Genomic DNA, 17,526 nt, shown 5'->3' with positions numbered 1-17,526 from the left:
TCATTTTAGACCTACACTAGAGGTCAATTCTGTTTATGCACTACTTAATGGGTTTTTTTTTTTAAACAATCTGAACAATGTAACAAACATTTTTAACCACATTAAATTCCACTTGAAATGTGCATAAATGTATGAATTCACTGGCAGGATCAGCTTCCACCTTTACAACATTGTCTTTCTCACCCAAATCTGTAATGTCTTTTTTTTTTTCTGAATCAAATGCTGGCTTTTTCTGCTCAGATTGACATGAATCACATCCATTTGAAAGCAGACAAACGCATTCCAGCGGAAAGATTGACCAATTGGCTGGGAGGAGGGCGTGACTGCTCCCTTACTCCACAGCGCAGGAGCGTGAAGTTTGGCTCAACAGTGCGCCGCTGCTCCATGAGAATGGTGCACCTCGGTGCGCGCAGGTGCAACTCTCTGCGACTTTAGACTCCTGCAACTTTAAGCGAGGACCGTGGTGGGGTTACCGGGAGTGCATGCACAAAGTTCAGCGACGCTCTGCTGCGCCACCGCTCTCCAAATGGCGCGGATGCGTCCATCCCCGCACCTGCACCGGACTGCTTTGGTTCTGCTTGTGGTGGCTCTTCTGACAGGTGATGCCGGCGCACAGCTCCCCGATAGCAACGGACTATCCTATGCCATGAGGACTGAGCTCTCCGAGGACACGATCCTGGTTGCGAACAATGGGATCCGCGTCTCTTTCGGGAGATCGGTTTTCATTGATCCCATTAATGATTTGGTAATCCAAGTTCAGCCCGGGGATCGATGCAGCATCACGGTGCTGGACAACGACCCCCTGTCACAGAGACCGGGACAGCTCTCGCCAAAAAAGTTCTCATGTGAATTTGGACCCAACGACGTGAGATACTCCCACTTTGGCTCCAGGAGTCCTCCGAGGGACAGAGTGAGGTTACAACTCAGATATGACACCCAGACGGATACCATTATAATTCCCTTCATGGTGGAAGTGGAGGTCATTTTCACACAACTGGAAGTGTTAACAAAAAATCTGCCGCTGACAGTGGAGAAGCTGTTGGGTGTGAGCAACCCCATCGACAGAAGAATTTTAGAGTTTACTTTTGACAGAGATGCACAGCAGTGCAAAATAGCATCCCTATCCAGTGGCAGCCTCCTTCCCAGGTATGGAAAACTTATGGATGAAGAGAGTCTCGGGGGGATGCTGGACTGTGATGAATTTATTCAAATGAACACCCGCTACCAGCATACTTTTTCTTTGAAGTCTCCAAACAGAGATTACATCCCCATGGTGGTGGAGTTACACGATAAGGAGGGGAATTTGCTTAACCGCGAATTTTTCCAGATTTTGGTGAGAATAAAGGACGGAGAGGACAACACGCCCCCTAAACCGAGCTTTGTTGCAATGATGATGATGGAAGTAGACCAGTTTGTCATGACAGCAATAACCCTGAACATGCTGGCTGCAGAGGATGTGGAGTCCAATCCTGATGAATTAATTTTCAACATTACATCCCCTCTTTCATTTGAAGAGGGCTACATTGTCAGCACAGATGACAGGAATTTACCCATAACCTCATTTTACCAAGGAGACCTAAAAGACTTGAAAATCGCTTACAAACCCCCTGCTGTGGACTCAGACACGGAGAGGATTTTCCAGATTGAATTTGAGGTTGTGGACACGGAGGGGGCTGTGTCAGACCCTTTTGCCTTTATGATTGTCGTTAAGCCCATGAACACTTTGGCCCCTGTGGTCACAAGGAACACCGGACAGCTGCTGTACGAAGGTCAGTCCAGGCCTTTGTTTAGTTCTCATAATCTAGAAATCAGCGATGAAGACAATTTAGACAAAGTCAAAATTACTGTTATTGACGGATTGAGGCATGGAGATTTGACTGTTTTGGGCTCGAGAAGGAAATTTTTCACCCCAGCTGACCTTGATGCTGGCCTAGTCATTTATCAACATGACGGCAGTGATACATACAGTGATAATATTATCTTTAGAATGACAGATGGGACCAGTGAGGTGGAATTTTTATTCCCCATCACAGTTGTGCCAACAGATGATGAGCCTCCTATAATCAATGCCAACACTGGCTTGATTTTATTCAAAAACCAGATGTTTCAAATCTCCTCACTTGTGCTCAGTGCAACTGACATTGACTCAGAAGATTCTACAATAAAATTTACATTGGAGCTTCCTTTATCAACCATCGGACAGGTGATCCTGCGCCAGTCTGAGACACCTGAGGACCCTTCGAATTGGAAGTTTAACACAGATGATGAAATGTATGAAAAAGTTGTGACTGAATGGCTGCAGCAGGATATTACTGATGGAAAACTTTACTACAAGCACACAGGGCCACACAGCACCAGCACAGTCATGGACCAGTTTGTGTTTAAAGTCCAAGATGACAATGACCCACCCAATCAGTCAGGTGAGAGCTCATTTATCATCAAAGTTCTTCCGATTGATGACCTTCCACCTGAACTGTATCCTGACACAACCCTGCAAATGACTGTCCACGAGTATCAGCTGACTCACTTAAGAAAAAAATTTCTCCGCTACACTGACCTCGACTCAGATGATCGGGACCTCAAATTCACCATAATCCAACCACCAACTGACTCAGATGAGAATAACCCAGTCGTGCTGGGAGCTCTGGTACTGACGGAAAACCCAGACACTGAAGTCACAACTTTCACTCAGGCCCAAATTAACCACCATAAAATTGCTTACAAACCCCCAGATCTTGAGCTTGGAATTACCTCTCGGGTTTTACAGTTCAGGTTCACGGTTGAGGATGTTTCTAGAAATAGCTTAGAAGGAGTTTTCACTATATTTTTAAAACCTGTCAACAACAAACCACCTCAGATAATGAATTCTGGGTTTACGATGCTTGAACGCGGAAGACACATCCTCACTAGTGCTGAGCTGCACACCACAGATACAGATACGGACAGCAAAGATATTACCTTTACTGTTGTGCAGCTTCCACTTCACGGTCAGATCCAGTTTATGTTCTCTGACATGACAAAAGGATTTACTTTTGGCTTAGAGGATATTGGAAATGGCTTGATTTCGTACACCCATAATGGAGATGAATCAACAGCGGATTCTGTACAAATAGATGTCAGTGATGGAGTGCACACTGTCCCGATAACTATAAAGATTAACGTGAAGCCAGTTGATGATGAGACCCCAACTCTCAGCCTGCCAGCTGGCACAATAGGCTCTTACATAGACGTCCTGGAAAGTGGAGCCACAGAAATAACAAGTAATGTCATTCAGGGAAAAGACGAGGACACGGATGACCTTCGACTGACCTACATTGTTGAAGACAAGCCATCATTTGGTGAAATCCTGGTAAGAGGAGTTCCATCTGGCACATTCACTCAGGCAGATATTATTAACGGCTTTGTGGTCTACGCTCATACCAGCGGAGAGATAGGTGTGAACATAAAGGAGGACTTTTTCAATCTCACCCTGACAGATATGTCTGATGAGTGGACTGTTGGAGGAAATAAAATCACAGGTGTTCGAGTGCATGTTACTATTCTTCCTCTTGATAGCCAGGCTCCAGAGGTCTTTGTGGGGCCACAGTTCACCGTTACAGAAGGAGAAAAGAATGTCATTCAGTTAGTTCATATAAGCGCAGATGATGGGGATACCCCCACTGACGACATCCTTTGTACCATCATTGTACAACCAAGTTCAGGCTATGTGGAAAATATCTCCCCTGCTCCTGGCTCAGAGAAATCGAGATCTGGAACTGCCATTAGTGCTTATACCATCAAGGACATCAGACAGAATCACATTTACTATGTTCAAAGCATTCACAAAAGAGTTGAGCCAGTGGAAGACAGGTTTACCTTCAGATGCTCCGATGGCATCAATTTCTCTGAAAGGCACTTTTTTCCCATTTCCATAATCCCCTCAAATGATGAAAAGCCGGAGATTTACATGAGAGAGTTTGTAGTTATGGAGGGCATGAACATTGTCATTGACACTCCCATTCTCAATGGCGCCGACGCAGACCTCCCCCCAGATCAGCTCACATTTTTTATTACCAAACCTCCAAAACACGGATTTATTCTCAGTCAATTTACCACAGGCACCCTCTCTGTGTCTAACTTCACCTTGGATCAGATCAGAGAGGCCTCCACTATTGTGTACGAGCATGATGATTCAGAGACCACAGAGGACAGCTTTGATATTGTTCTCACAGATGGAAAGTTCAGTGTAGAGAAAACAGTCGTAGTTATGATTATACCCGTGGATGATGAAACCCCAAGGATGGCCATTAATGATGGCCTGGAAATTGAAATAGGTGAGGTTAAAATTCTTAACAGTAATGTTTTGAAAGCGACTGACTTGGACTCTGACGATAGCACGTTAACTTACATTATTAGATACGGACCTGGTCAAGGATATTTGCAAAGAACAACTCTGTCTGGGACATTGGAAAATATTACTTTTGGAATGAATTTTACACAGAGTGACTTGGATCAGGGTTTAATCATTTACATCCATAATGGTCAAGAGGGAATTCGTGACCTCATCAAATTTGATGTGACAGATGGTACTAATACTTTGATTGACAGGTATTTCTATGTTACAATAGGTGGTATTGACATAGTTTTCCCTGATGTGATAAGTAAAGGGGTGTCCCTTAAAGAAGGGGGCAGAGTTACTTTGACCACTGATCTTCTCAGCACGAGTGACCTTAACAGCCCGGATGAGCACTTGGTCTTCACAATCACTCGAGCTCCAGTGAGAGGACACTTGGAATGCACAGACACACCTGGGATGCCCATCTCATCGTTTACTCAGCTCCAGCTGGCTGGAAACAAAGTATACTACATCCACACAGCTGACGATGAAGTGAAAATGGATAGCTTTGAATTCGAAGTGACTGATGGCTACAACTCTGTGTTTCGCACTTTTCGCATCTCCATCGCTGGTGTGGATAATAAAAAGCCTGTGGTGATGGTACAAAGCTTGGTGGTGACCGAGGGAGAAAACAAACTTGTCACTCCTTTTGAGCTTACAGTTGAGGACCGGGACACCGCCGATCGCTTCTTGAAATTTACAATTACTCAGATTCCCATTCATGGCCGCCTGCTCTTCAATAACACTCGTCCTGTCACCTCTTTCACAAAGCAAGACCTTAATGAGAACTTGATCAGCTACAAGCATGATGGCACAAAGAGTGCGGAGGACAGTTTCTCCTTCACTGTCACCGATGGTACCCACAGAGACTTCTATGTCTTTCCCGACACCGTTTTTGAGACTCGAAAACCTCAAGTGATGAAGATCACTGTACTTTCTGTGGATAATGGGGCACCACAGATTGTTGTTAACAAGGGTGCCTCAACATTACGGCTTCTGGAGACAGGTCACCTGGGATTTGTGATCACCAGTAAGACCCTTAAAGCTGAGGACAGAGACAGCATTCAAGGCTCTGTGACTTTCAGGATCACTATTGCCCCGAAGCATGGTTACCTGATCAACCTTGGAAGAGGAAATTCCACCATCACCAGTTTCACACAAGGTAAGAGGACTGCTTCTCATTTGAAACTTTAGAACATTTTGCAACTTTTTATTTTACATGCTGTTACTCTTAAAAACTGATGGTTTAATTTTCAGAAATATGTGGAGCTATTTTTAAAACTTGTTTTTACTTTTTTGCTCTGCCACATCATGCTTGAAAGACACCCATTTCTGTCATAAAGGCTTCACTCTGGGGAGTGTGTGCTTGCTAAGAAGTAGTAGGCAAGTACCCCAGGCTTAACAGAGCATATATCAAGCTGCGCTTTGAGTTTTTGCCTTTCAGAACAAATTAACTTGTACTTTATTGAAGGATTATTGTGAACAAGAGCAAGAGTTGCAGACATGCAGATAAACTATATGAATTTTGAAAATGTCTTGGGGTGTCGGCCCTAGTTTAAAAAGATCAATTTATCAATTTAAGTTCAATTCAACAAATAAATTTATCACTTTTCCTTTTAAAGTTATTCATTTTTCATCTGAAAACTGTTCTTTGCTAGATTTCAATATAAAATAGTCCAACTTTGTCATTGAGACAGTTTTTGTTATATCCCAAATTGAACTGTATTACAAACTTGTGCATAGAAATAGAATTAATGCATTATTGTGGCAGTGATTTCTGATTTCTAACATTGGTTAGTCACAACTAACCACCTTGGCAGTTGATTTAAAGTGAACCAGTGAATTTGAGAACAATATTTTCATTTCAAAAAGTGGTTACCATTAGGGTATATTTTCAGTATCTCCTGTGAACTGAGCCATTTGAACCGCTGTCGCCTAGCAGACCCTTAATATTTCAGGGGTTCAGAGAGTAAACAGACCAGCTTGTTTGAAGGGAGAAGGATCCACATGAAATATTAAAGACAGCAGACAGTTAACTTTACTGTCTTCCAGGTCTATTGTTTTGAAGAATTGTCAAACCATCAGGATGACAAACATCCAAGTGATGGAGCCGCGAATGTCAAACATTTTTCAGTGTCATTCAGGAGTATGAAAAGGATTTAATCTATCCAACAGTGTTATATTTCTAAACCCAAGGATATGTATACTGCATCATAATGCAGTGTTCAGAAGTTGACTCTGACAGTCTTACAAAAGCCTTTCAACAAATTTTCCATCTTTTCATCGATTTCTTTGAAGGATGCAGCATTTGTTCAGTTAAACTCTTTTCTTTCAGTTGAAATCGACGACATGAGTATATGCTATGTACTGAGGGAAGGGGACAACGCCACAAACGATATCTTCCATTTCTCTATTCAGGACAATGGTAAGTTTAAATTTTTTATTCAACTTCTATTGTTGTAAAAGTGTTTGCAAATAAAGTCCGGGTTATGCAGACTGATGAGGCTGAGATATTGAAAGTCTGGCTTACTTGAGAAGCTCGATTTTTCATAGGTGAAAAAAAAGCTTGCATGCAACGCAGTGTGTCAAACTGATAGGAATTAGCATGCAAGAGGTGTGTGCAGAGATGGGAGAGATTTCTAGAACCATAATTTCCCACTGTTTCTTGTTTCAGTGAAAGTAAGACAAGTGTGCAGTAATGAGAGGGAAATGTATACTGTTTGCACTGAAGATAACTTCATCTCCTATGTGCCACTTGATTTATGTTCAACTCTATTTTAGGCAAGATTCAGTATTTTCCGCACTAAGTTTCCACTTAAAAAGCCCTAGTTTTTTTCAAAACAACAATGTGCCTTTTAATCCAGGGTGCTTCGTGATGCCAAAGCGATTTTCAGAGGTACGCTGCACTCTGTCTTTTGCGCCTTGCCCGCGAAAACATCCAAACTTTTGTAAAGATGGATGTGCATATTGTGCATGTAAAATGAAAGCGTTTTTGCTGATCACTGCGAGCTCCACAGAGAAAGTGTGTGTGTGTGTGTGTGTGTGTGTGTGTGTGTGTGTGTGTGTGTGTGTGTGTGTGTGTGTGTGTGTGTTAGCCTGGGGGCGGTGCTGGCAGCGCAAACTTTTCCTGAAAAGGGCTGTTCCTCACTTTGTGATGTCACAATGAGAGAACCCACTCGTCTTCATGGATTGGGAGGGGCTGATGCTCAGAGAGCAGATTTTTAGAGGAATACTCAGAAATGCGTGAATGGATGAAAATACCACTTTGGGGTCGTTTCTTATGAGGCGTAAACGTAATAATACACTTAAAAGCTCAAAAAAGTGGATTTTGGATGACAATGATACTTTAGTGCAACTAATAGTTTATTGCACCTCATGTATGATTTACATTTGAACATGGACGATTAATTGATAGTGCGCCTCTATCTAATCTGATGTGCCCTAAAGTGCGGAAAATATGGTATTTGAATTTTAACAGTTAACATTTTATTTCATTACCCATGTTAATCTTACTGCTAATTACTCTAGGTGCATCTTCTATATATACCCCTTCCCTAATGACAAATTACTTTTTTGGAGAAAGTAGTGATTGGTTTAGCAAGTAACTAAGTAGTAAAGCAATTAGGGAAGACCTTCCCTCCAACATAGGTTTGTAATCAGGCGCAGATTTAATGAAAGGTTTGAGGAGAGCATGTTGGTGTTGCAGATTAGCAAAGACCATGTCCCTTACAGTGGGTCCTTTCTGCTAGCCTTCAGCTGTGATGAGTGAGCACAAAGAGCCACTTTAATGGGGCCCTTTTTTCCCACAAGTACCTCTGTGGCCTCCACTGCTGTTTTTGCATTTTCCGTAAATCTGTCTGTGAAGTTAAAAAACAGCTAGATGGGGTGGGGGTGCTAATGAGTGATGAGTGAAAAAAGCAGGAGCTTGCGATGGATTACAGCTCTTTACCTGAACCCCGTGTTACTGTTGAGTGGAGCTCCTTTGTTGCGGAGTGAGCTTCCATCAGTTCCTCTGTTATTACCTCAGCTGGGTTATTTGTCATGGATCTCTGTGGGCTTGTCTCCCTTGCTGTCATTCTCTTGATGACATGCTTCTATCCCACACTGCTAGTTTGTCTCCCAGAGATGGCAATTAGATTCACTTTCTCAGAGCTTACTACAATCTCCAGCAGTACTTTTAGATTTAGGAAGAGGAGTCAGAATAGTAGGCTCTCCTTCTGTCCTTAGTTTCAACTGTCAGACAGAACGCATTGCTCTTATATCTCTCTATATATATATATATCATACATAAACATTTGACACAGGGATTGTGCTTTATAGTCGTACCTAAATAGCTTCAAAATTGATGAATAGTCGTATAACTTCTCCACGAGGATTCCTTGCGTGCTGCAGTCAGTGAACATTTCTTTAATGAGATTTAAGCTGTGCCAGTGGCTGCCCCGAATCCCTCGACGGAGCATGCAGTCCTTTGAACAGCTTTGAGGAGCTGAATGGTGTACACTGGCACACAGCTGCACTGTGTCATGTAAGGCAAACGGAAACATCTCTCCCCCCACCCCCACTTCAAGCTCATTGGGAGAAATGTACCAAATGCACTTGAATGTGCTCCTGGGGAAAAAAGTTGCTTTTCGTGTCACAGCTGCTTGTTGGCATTCTAAGGGTGTGTGTCACCAGCTGCAATCCGAATGGCACGCTCTGAACAGCTTCTGAAAAAAGCCAATAGTTAAAATGGTTACCACTGTTGACAGTTTATGCTTCACCTAAAAAAATGAGAAATTGACGGTGTCGATCCTCTGTTTCAGTTTTCTTTCCAAAAACCTATTACAACTTGACCTCTGACCTGTAGCTTACACTACCTTAACATTTTCCTTGCAGATTGATTGATATCTTGCAGAGTTCAGTCTTGGGTTTTCAAGGGAATTGCCAAAGGATAAATTACATTTTTGGATTAATGAGTCTTCTGCTTTATACCCTTTTAAATTCACAAAAAGTGTTACCATGTATTCTCTATTAGACCTGAACTTACCTCATACTTTGTTGGACAAAGTTTGCATTTAAACTCTGGATAATTCTGAAACTTGGTAGCTGGTTTTAGAGAACTTTTGGAAAATTACTAAAACTATTGTTTTATTCCATCGGATGCACATAGTGTTTTTCAATTTCATTCATTAATTTTAGAATAAAACTCATGTAAAAAAAACGTAGCACTTTAAGCTTGATAAGTCCCTTACCGTTCGAATAAAAATTAGGAATTTTTTTTTTACACGTTCTTGTGGCATTTTTCTAATGATGGAGGATATTTATAAAGAAATCTAAACTCAAAATTGCTTTTCTGAATATTTCTTTATTCAAATCATTGTGAATCAGAAGCAGATGACAAAATGCTTTTGGATGAACCTTGTAGCTGTGACGTAGAAGCTACAACTGGAAGCCACAATCCTCCTGCTCCGCTCCATTCAGATACGTCCATTTGCAGACAAATAGATCCACGTACGTCTTTGTTTTCTTCATCTGAGCTGGCATAAAAACAACATATTAATAATTTAAAAATTGTATAGCACTTTTCTACCTTTGTCGAAGCCCAAAGTGCTTTAATGTCACAGTCCCATTCACCCATTTACACACTGATGGTGGCTCCGCTGCCAAACATTGGCGCCAACCTTCCACTAGAGACAAGGTGGGGTTCAGTGTCTTACCCAAGGACACTTTGACACATGGGCTGGTAAGGTGGGAATCGAACCTGCAATGTTCCAATCAGAGGTCTACCGTCCTGTGACTACACCACGGTCGACTCAAAATGATGATTGGAGTGGGACTTAAATGTAAAATGGCTGAAATATTTAGGTAAAACAATAAAAGATCCCGGTTTTTCTAAAAGCATTATTCTAAATGGTTTTATGGTTACTCAGGCTAAGTGTGAGGATGAGGAATGATTATGTGCCTCATTATTGTCATTTCTTTTAGTTACGCATAACTGTGTCTGCAGCCGTTTTGATTGACAAGTATCCCTATGTTTCCCGCCTATTTCCCCATGGTTTAATGACATCATATTTAGCCAGGAAAAAAATATATAACAAAACTGGTGTCAAACTGCTTCAAAAAACTATAAAGAAAGCAAAAGGTTTTTATTATTGCTATTATTTTATTTTATTTTCCCTTTTCATAAAATGAGTTGACATGACTTGTCAAATCCAGAGCTCCTCTGGTGTTTTAACATTTATTCTATCAAATAAAGACTTAATTGAATGTTCACTAAAAACAAAAAATGCATACAGTGTCAGGTACACTGTCAGAAAAAAGGGTACGGTTGGGGTACGTTTGTGAACACTTAGGGTACAAATGGTGAATTTGTACCCTAAATGAGTCATAATTACACCTTAGGGTACTCATATGTACCATTTAAGGATAAAAAAGGTACAAATATGTTTCCAACCATCAGAGGGCCCATATTTGGACCCTTTATTCCACAAAGGTACAATCACTTGTGTGACAAAAGTAATAATTCAAAGTGTATGAAACGTCACCCAAAATAATTTAATACGTTGTTGGTTATTTGGAAAAGATGCACAAAATAACCAAATATATTTAAGAGACCACACATCTTTTATGACTAGTTCTGAACAGTACACAAGCACATTATATTTTATTGATTGTGCAGAGCATCAAGATAATACATTTTAAACATGTATTAGTGTGAGCCTGTTTTTTTTTACTTATATAAGAGCTGTTTTGTTTTGCCTTTAATTTAGAGCAAAAGCACACTATAGACAAAATTATTTGATGTTTTTAACCTTATATGGTGTACTTTAACTTGGCCTAAGTTCAATTTAAATTTCTAGTCTTTGAGCTGTTAATTTATTACATTAAGTGTACATATTAGTACCTTTTAGCTTTTGTACCTACACAGGAAAAATGAGAGAGTACTTTTTTCGGAGTTACCGTCAGTAATTTTTATTTAAGTAGGTTTAAAAACGTAGAGGAAATATGTTGGAGTAAACCAGCGAGACCACGCCCACTCTACTTTCTTAAGTTTCGTTTCTTCCGCCATTTTGTTATCCCGCAGCGGACGGAGGAAGAGAGAGGCTGTGACTGAGGTAAGTCTGCTAATTGCTCAAGAATAAGGTAGAAACTTGTTTTAAGCGGGTTCGGTTATATCTGTAAGGAATAACTTTTGTGTAGTGGAATGCTGCTATTCCACCGTGTATGTGCCTGTGAGGAGATTGCAAACTACAAGCAGGAGTTAGTTTGCTAGTAACGGTTAGCCTCAGCCGTTTGAAGTTCAGCTAAATGCAGCCATTAAATAAATTAAGCTGTTGTTTTTATTGGTGTTGTACCGCGTTCCGTTAAATACATTGAAATATATACATTTTATCACTAGATAATTCTGTCGCCGTTTTACTTTTACCGATGTACGCTGGCGTTGATGCACCGGTTGTTGTTGCCTACCCCCCCCCCCCCCCCCCTTTTTTTCTGTCTTTCTTAGTAAGGAAGCCAGCTACTTTTGAAACGACCAGCTCCATAATTCTTACTGATATTTATCAGGTCGAATTCAATGCGTTAATCATTTTAATCTGTAATGTGTAGGAGTCCAAAAACGTTTTATTTTAATTTTTTTTTTTACACCGCAGTATGGCGGTCCTTCCCATTTATATGTCAGCCTGCCTTAGCTGCTGTGCGCGCGCAGCCACCATTTCTCGAATGCAAGACAGTGACAGAGACTGTTTAGGTTGTCATGATCGCTCATTGTTGGTCAAGCGAAGTTTACACTGTGTTGTTGATTTTGATCATTCTCCTGAATAAATGCTGTGTTGGTACCTTTTGGTGTTGTAATGTTTTTTTCTTTTTTGTAATTATTTTTTTCCCACCAGGAAAGATGCAAGCTGTGCTTGAACATGTCGAACGCCAAAAAAAAAAAATGTTTTGAAATTCAGCTGACCTTCAAATCCTTTTGGGAATGCGGTGAGTGGAAACATCACAATTTCCAGCATTTTTCTTTACAGTCAACTTTGTGGATAAACTGTCAGCTGTGATGCAAACAGATTTTTTTAATTGCTTTTTAATTTAAAGATAATTTCTGTGCTGTATTCTAAACATAATTTTGCTGTGTTCACAGCTGCCAAAAAGTTCAACATCCCAACCTTGGACTTGAAAGTGTTTGATGACTCAAAGACAGAAGTTGATGAGGAGGTTTTTGATCTCCTGTTGAAAAACCCAAACCTTGGTGTGTTGGAAATTTGTCTGGCTGAAGATTCAAATCCAGAAGGTGAAGTTTTTCTTTTAAATTGTAATTTATCTATTTTGTTTTGAATGGTTTTGGGTAAATTCCCCTTTGATGCCTGAATTTATTTCCAAGGGAAATAATCTGTGTTTTTGCTTTCAAGTACATGCTAAATTAAGAACATTTTTGAGTTGAAGAGTTTTGATTGTATATTTGCATCAATAGGAGTCTAAGGGTTAATGATTTATTTGACAGGATAGTGTGGGGAACAAAACACGGGCAAATAAGTGAGTTTTTTATCCTATTGCTGTCTTAGACAAGATAATAAATCTGCCAAACTGTTAAGTCGGTCAGTATTTAAAAAATCTTTGTTTTTACTTTTTTTGTTTTTGCTATCATACTAATTTAAATATTACAGTAACTGAAAGCTTTAATACTTTGACAGATCAGCCGAGTTGTCCTGCAAAGAGCTGCAATACCAGTTCAAGTGGAGATACTGAAGTGGACTCAGATGACACAATAGTATTACAACACAGTCCTACAACAAGATGAAGAGTTGAAGACGCCTCACTTGCCAAAGTAAGTAAATAATCTTTTCACAAATTCATTTTAAGCATTCAAAGTCAGGCTGTCTTTATTGGAGCTATCCAGCCTTATAGATGTGAGCCAGATGCCAACTCAGACGAGGAGAATGAAGACGAGCGGAGCAGGGAGCTTGTGGCCTGCCAAATGTAGCTTGTACTTAACAACTACAAGCTTTCTCAAATTACATCTTTTCATCTGCTCCTGATTCATCCCAATTTGAGAAAATAAATATTCAGAAACAGTTTTATTCTTAAATCTTATAACTATGTCATCATAAAAATGCTACATTTTAAAAAATAATTTTCATTGGAGTGGGTCCCCCATTTTTAACATGTCGCAGTATTTTTCTCATGATGGGCACGTTTAAAAGAACACGTTTAAAACTGCACATCTGAGTATTCACTCAAATTGGGATGAATCAGGAACAGACAAAATAAATGCAGTTTGAGGAAGGTCTCTATTGTGACGCACCACATGAAATGAAGTGGGTCCGAGTCCCTCTGCTCTGCTCTATTCTGATGCATCCACTTGCAGACAAACAGATCCATTAACATCTTCATCATACTTGTCTGAGCTTGATATAAACTATGGCCGGAAAGCTTCAATATTGCTCATCATTTTGGTTTCACCACTAATGTTAGTTTTAGGTTGGAAGGACTGTAAGCTAGAGGGAGAGGGCGTAAACAAAGGGATGTTCGGACATCAGCTGAGGGTAACTACTGTGTCAATAGCCCCGCCTACAACTCAGAAGTTAATTTCTGATCAACTCCAAACCACTCTGCACAAACTGTCTTTAAACATCATCTCAAAGTGCTTTAACCCCAGTAATCAGTGCTTGCAGTTGTATTTTTTATTATTAATATGGACTTTTAAATTTGATCCAATAGGTGGTTGCTGTCATTGGTGAGGATGCATCATCCGTTGAAGGTCATGTGAATGTCCTGCATATCCAGTACAGCAAGGTGCTAAAGGATATACTAAAGAAGTACCCTTTCTTGAAGACAACCTCACGGGTCAGTGACATTTTAAATCAGTTGTCAGCTTAAAATACATTTTGAATGTCAATATAAGCTGAGACATCTGCTAAAATGATCATTAACAGCTTTAACTCAATTGTAAAAACATTGTAATTTTGTAAACCCATATATAAATATATAGTCATTCAAGCCAAGTAATATTTATACAATGAGATCACTAAAGGGAAATGGCAATGAAAGAGGCAACAAAGAATATTAGAATGTTTTATGTCTTTTGTTTGTTTTAGTTAAAGTGAATGATTAATTTTCTAATTTTTTTTCAATTTTCAGTTGTTTGATGAAGTTGACCGAATGCATCCATCACCTGTCAGGTTAAGCCAGCGCTTCAAGGACGGCGTTTACCAGTATTGTGCCAAAGGTGCTTGAGCTTGTTCAAAGAAAAGCTCCATTAGCCAAAGTCTCCAAAGAAGCAAGAGAAGAGAAGCTTGCAGAGGATCTACTAGGTATTGACATAAACGTAATCCTTGGTAATCTTTAGTGTGTTTTATAGTTCTTCTTTTTAGAATTCGTATCAATATTATCTTATCACATTTATGCATTTTATTATTTAAATTATGCATTTAAACTTGGTTATAAGTTTACTTTTTTATTATCTATTTTTAGAAAATGTAGAATGCAGTAGAAAGATGTACTTAAAATGAGGTCTAGTGCTTCTTTTGTTAATGTCACAAGTTTTATTTCATGGTTTAAAAATGGTAACTGAAGTGCTATGTGCTGTTTACAATTGATCAAATGTTAAGGTTATAGTTACAATGAATGCAATGTGAACTGAAGGAAAAATATAGATTTTTCATTATTGTAAAATTGCTAATAATTGTAAATATATGCATCCTGTTGTGACACTGTGAAGCTTAAAACAATCATACTGTGAAATGTCAGAATTGTAATTGTTTTGAATGTTTAATAAATGTGTTAAACAGTATACTGGTCTTTTAATGTGCTGTATCTGGTACAAATTTGCCATCAAAGGGTACAAAAGGCTTGTCACTGGGGCAGTACCCTTAAAAGAACAAATTTGTACCTTTTCTAAAGGTACATTATGGTACCATAACACTATAAGGTACAATTTTGTCCACAGAGGTACATATTTGCCTTTGAAAGGTACATACTGTAAGGGTACAGATACGCACCTATATGAAAGGGTACAACATTTGTACCCTTGAGGGTACTGCCCCAGTGACAAGCCATTGTACCTCTAAAGGTACAAATTTTGCACATTTTTTCTGACAGTGTATGTGCTTAGGGGAAACATGATGTCAGTGAAGTGCGTCAGAAACTTCATTTCCTACCATGAAGATGTTTTGTTTAGTGTTTAGTGGCATTTCTGGGCATGTGTGTTTGTGTTAAGGTTGGAACTGCTCTTGTTATTCTAAATCTGCTAATTGCTGTGTCTGCTGCACGCTTGCTCTTTACCTTGTCTCTCAAGGATTCAGGTGCTTTCAGTTGAGCTTACCTGAGCACACAAAAGTCCTGGTATTCCCAGGTAGTTGTTTATAGACTTGAATCCCTTTCTGCCTCTATATCCCCTTCTGTCTCTAGCCAGTCAGTCAGCATTACGAATGTCCGTAATGACAGACACAACCGCTGTGGTCCTTGTTTTTACATTCCATGCACTCACTTCCACCTTTTTTTTTTCTTTTGCTCAGATACCAAGAGACTGCAAAACATACGCTAATGGTTGAAGCTGCTTCATGTTTAGAAATAAGGTTTTAAGGCTGTAAAAGTTTGCTTGTTCTTTCCATTTCACTTAAAGTTTTTGTTCAATAGATGAGCCAAAAAGTCACTCATTTGGATTTTTTTGTTCAACTGTGGCTCATAATCCAAATAGAGAAACTGACACAAACATTTGTTGTTACAAGCCCCTAATTCGAAGATGATATTTATTTTCTTCGGTCCAATGCAAGTCTGTAGAAACTTCCCTCAAAAGTGATGTTCAGTTTGTTATTTCTGCTTCGTGTAACAAGATAAGTTCAGTTAGCATTAAGTTACCCTGTGTTTAATAATCCTCTCAACCATTTTTCTTGGTTTCTGAAATGTCAGGTGTCAACATCGTCCATGTCCTCACTGTGTAATCGCTTGTGACTCTTGAGGGCAAACTGCGTTCCCTCGTCTCCCCCTCTGTTTATTTCTAGGATTGGGGGGATTATCTTTCTCCCCATTGCGTGCTAAAGTGCAACAAAAGTAAGGCAGAACATGCTTTCACATGCAGTTGTGGGGTTAGTGTGTACTATATTATCCCCACTGCAGCTCAGGTGATGACTCTGCAGTATTTTTTTTTCTATCTATCTCTACCCTTTTATTAATGAAACTGTCCGCCCTGTACTTTTCTTGGGAGGTACAGTGTTCTTCTGTCCTTGGGACCTACATGGTATAAATCATATACATAGAAAAAAAAGGCTGTAAACTTCAGAAATGACATAGCTGGTCCAGCAATTGTTTTTTAAATTTATTCCTGGGTGGAAAAGTTTTTTCGAAGTCCACCTGTGGTGCACATATAGTAAAAAATATTGATGCTATTTTTCTGGGAAAAACGTTTGGCGACACAACATCTGGGAACCATTGTGGGTTAACAGCTGGTTGCTTCATTTTGGGAACGATAAGCAGAATTTCAGAGATTTAGGCTTATCTTTTTAATTGGAGAATGATTTGTGTCCGTCCCACATCTCTTACATAACATTTTGTCATAATCTTCTCAGCACACAAAATTGCATATATATATTCCAAAATATATCACCAAGCGGCGCTCCCCTTATTAGCTCCATTTGCAAATATAGTTTATTTTTACTGTGAAATAATAATTATGTGCACTACACATCATTGTTGTGTTTATGAGTGTCTATTTAGGGTCCACATTTGTTACAGGACAATCTTTTGTTGCGTGGTGGGACCAGCAGAGCAAAAATAAGCAGGACATGAGTGTATTTGTGGTGGAAAGCGATGTGGAGCTAACTGCATCTCCGGACTGATCTGATGTGGGACAGCCACAGAAAGTCAGTGTAAAAACGTGAAACATGGTGAGATGTTTGTCTGTTTTTGCCTGAAGAAAATGAGATGCAAAGCTTTTAGGATTGTTGTTTAGGTTTAATTCTTAATTCAGGCTGGTAGCCCTGATAGCAGTGCAGAAATCTTTTTCTGCAAATATTTTTAAAACGGCTGAGAAATGTCTGAAAAAGGAGTTGAGGGAGTTGTATAAGCATAAAGGTAGAGCCTGGTCAAAATAATATTGCAAAATAGGGGCGGACACAAGTTTTGAGTGGTAGGCCACAAACATTTGACAGAAGGGCCGGACCAGAAGCACATCCGTGCCGTGC

At 39.7% G+C, this 17,526-nt stretch overlaps 1 protein-coding gene and 2 long non-coding RNA genes across 3 annotated transcripts in view; all 3 read left to right on the top strand.

The window, feature by feature from the left end:
- Positions 1–365: 365 nt before the first annotated feature.
- Positions 366–17,526, top strand: part of LOC101175584 (FRAS1-related extracellular matrix protein 2) — a 70,315-nt gene continuing 53,154 nt past the window's right edge. The window contains exons 1-2 of the mRNA XM_004075537.4: positions 366–5,537; positions 6,711–6,800. Of these exons, the coding sequence (XP_004075585.1) occupies positions 527–5,537; positions 6,711–6,800 (5,101 nt within the window). The 5' untranslated portion in view covers positions 366–526. The remainder of the gene's footprint in view (positions 5,538–6,710; positions 6,801–17,526) is intronic.
- Positions 11,117–12,510, top strand: LOC111948425. Its single transcript, XR_002874429.1, has 3 exons — positions 11,117–11,469; positions 12,244–12,334; positions 12,489–12,510. It is a non-coding gene; the product is annotated as an uncharacterized LOC111948425 (long non-coding RNA).
- LOC110014527 lies at positions 12,775–14,527 on the top strand. Its single transcript, XR_002874428.1, has 3 exons — positions 12,775–13,172; positions 14,066–14,140; positions 14,486–14,527. It is a non-coding gene; the product is annotated as an uncharacterized LOC110014527 (long non-coding RNA).

This window comes from Oryzias latipes, chromosome 13 (assembly GCF_002234675.1).
Source record: "Oryzias latipes chromosome 13, ASM223467v1".
Taxonomy (NCBI): domain Eukaryota; kingdom Metazoa; phylum Chordata; class Actinopteri; order Beloniformes; family Adrianichthyidae; genus Oryzias; species Oryzias latipes.
The sequence above is the reverse complement of the archived record's forward strand: the minus strand, read 5'-3'. Positions and strand labels throughout refer to the sequence as shown.